The 2,468-nt window shown below is 30.5% G+C and overlaps 1 protein-coding gene across 2 annotated transcripts; it reads left to right on the top strand.

Moving 5' to 3' along the window:
• The first annotated feature begins 214 nt into the window (after positions 1-214).
• On the top strand, positions 215-1,891 carry LOC130972938 (embryo-specific protein ATS3A-like). 2 transcript variants are annotated; one of them, XM_057897283.1, is made up of 2 exons: positions 215-396; positions 1,200-1,891. In XM_057897283.1, exons 1-2 carry the CDS (start codon positions 229-231, stop codon positions 1,665-1,667), a joined length of 636 nt encoding a protein of 211 aa, XP_057753266.1. In that variant the 5' UTR covers positions 215-228; the 3' UTR covers positions 1,668-1,891. The 2 variants fall into 2 exon arrangements, with proteins under 2 accessions (XP_057753266.1, XP_057753267.1); XM_057897284.1 differs by having other exon boundaries at positions 262-396; positions 1,197-1,891.
• The last annotated feature ends 577 nt before the right edge of the window (positions 1,892-2,468 follow it).

Below are 2,468 nucleotides of genomic sequence, written 5' to 3'. Positions count from 1 at the left end.
GAATCTTGATGCTTTCGCCTGGGATACGATATTAGGATTAACAAGATATTCCTTCCTTAATAAAGTAAGCAAGCTAAGCATAAGTAAAATGAAAGGAACCTCTCTCAGTTGATAATAGTCACAATAACATAACCCAGTTGAAGTTTAATTAGGGGATATATATGCACTTTATGTGTGTCAAGTTAAGAATGGATTGTGAGATTGTCAATGTATATATTCCACGTTTTAATGTCACTAATACGAGTAAGTGTCACAAGCAGATATAAGATCTTTTGCTTGAAGGACAAAGCAAAAATGGGGCTTCTGACAGATAATGGATGGCAATATTTATGTTGTTGTGTTTTATTGCTTGTTATTGTCGCCGGAGGTGAAAGTATAGTAGCACCAGAATTGAAGGTAATAATATTATTAATCTTTTCTTCTTATTCTCAAAAAAAAAAAAAAAAAAGACTGACACTTCAAGATAGATGTAAACATTTGATAATATATATATATATATATATATATATCTCTTCCATGTTAATGCTAACGTTTTTCCTACTCATCTCCCATGCAATTGCCACTTTTTCATAAGCAAAAATAAATATCTCGCATTAATATTCCTGTTTGTTACCCGATAATAATAATAATTAGGTATGTACGGAGGTTTAGAGCTAACCGATGTTTTAAATTGAAAATCAAGCAATATTCTATTCTGAAATCAAAGAGAGACAACTAATGCTACAATAAATATATAATAATGATGCATATATAAGAATAGTTATAACATTTATTTTCCTTTCTACCATAAATAATAATTATATTATTACATGTTAATGAGATTATTATCAAACAATTATCTTTTGACTATTAATGATCATTAAAAATATATACATTTAGTGAACATTTTTTAACATCTAATTAGTGATTTATTAAAAAAAGTACTCCATCAATTTAAGTAACAAGAAAGAAATATGTTCACCTTTCTCGTGAGTTCGCTATTTGAGTACATACACAATAACACATACATCACCATAAAGTTTTCCTAGAATAGTGATATTTGTATATTTTATTTTTGATGTCTACTTAATTATAATAACATGTTCGTTACATTTAAGAGTTAATAAGATGAAAAAAGTCCAAATATGCAAATTCTGAAAAATTGAATGCCAATTTTGATTCCCAACTTTGTTTGATAAACTTGGCTTTGCACATAGCAGAAAAATTGCACTTATCTCATAACCGTGGAAACCACTTGCACATGGGGAGCGGAAACGTCAAATAATGTAAGCCTAAGATTTGGAGACACAAATTCAAATGACATATTGGTAAGACACTTGAACTCCAAGCACCTAAGGAAAGTTGACCCTTTGGAGCCTGAGATTCTTGATGACATGCCAAGGAAGCCGTTTCAAGCATGCATGGTGGACCAATTTGAGGTCAAAGCGGCATGCGTCGAATCCCCCATATGTTACTTGTACCTCAAGTTAATCGGCAATGATGACTGGCGGCCGGGTTTCGCACAGGTTCGGGTGCTTGAGGCCGAGGGCTCCCGTCTTAGCTCCGATTACTTCTATTTCCGACGATATCTGCCTAGACATGTGTGGCATGGTTCAGATGCATGTGATAGTGAGGTCACTCCTTTTGGTATCAAGAAGAAAAGAAAGGTTTACCGGAACATTCCATGATCGACGAACATCAAGCTAGCAAAACTTTATATATACATCCTTTATTTTTATTTTTCAATCTTTCTTCTAATTTCTTCGATAAAGAAATATGACTAGTATTTAAATATTTAACTAACCTTGTTGGTAGGTTTGTATAAGTTATTCAATAGTGCACATTTGAGGTTATGAAATAACTGTATTGCAGAGTTATTGGTTGTATGTTTTATATGACAAATTAATAACATAATAACAAAGGTGATTACTAGGAGTATTCCAGATTTGATTCGGCTCGCAACCCTCTCCCGGACGCAAAGCATATTTGGTCGAGTTCGAATTCAGCATTTTGACCTTTGCACCCCTACTAAGAGTTATTTGCACATTCAATTTTAGTAACATTTTTTAAACATCATGGATTCCATCTTGTTAGGATATTTAACATAAAATAAGGGACAAATTATACCATTCAACGTGGTTTATTATTTTTATTGACCTCTTCAAAAGTTTAGAAATTATAAATTTATTCTATATATTATTTAGAAATAACATTTATGAATTTTATCATCTTATTATATTTAGTTATAATCTTAAATGTATTCCTTTTCAATAATCTTTTTGTGAAATAGCCACCTATTAAACTGTCTTTCTATTCTATCTCAACTAAAACAGATTGCACTTCAATCATATTAGCTCTACATTAAATTTAGATACTAAAATTAGTCATTACCATAAAATATACATTAAAATATAAAATATATATTAAAAATAAATTAAATTATACATATATTTATACACAAATATATATAGAGAAAATTCCATTTCTCT

Source organism: Arachis stenosperma, chromosome 4, assembly GCF_014773155.1.
Source record: "Arachis stenosperma cultivar V10309 chromosome 4, arast.V10309.gnm1.PFL2, whole genome shotgun sequence".
In the NCBI taxonomy this organism is placed as follows: Eukaryota; Viridiplantae; Streptophyta; class Magnoliopsida; order Fabales; family Fabaceae; genus Arachis; species Arachis stenosperma.
This window is presented reverse-complemented; position numbering and strand designations above follow the sequence as displayed.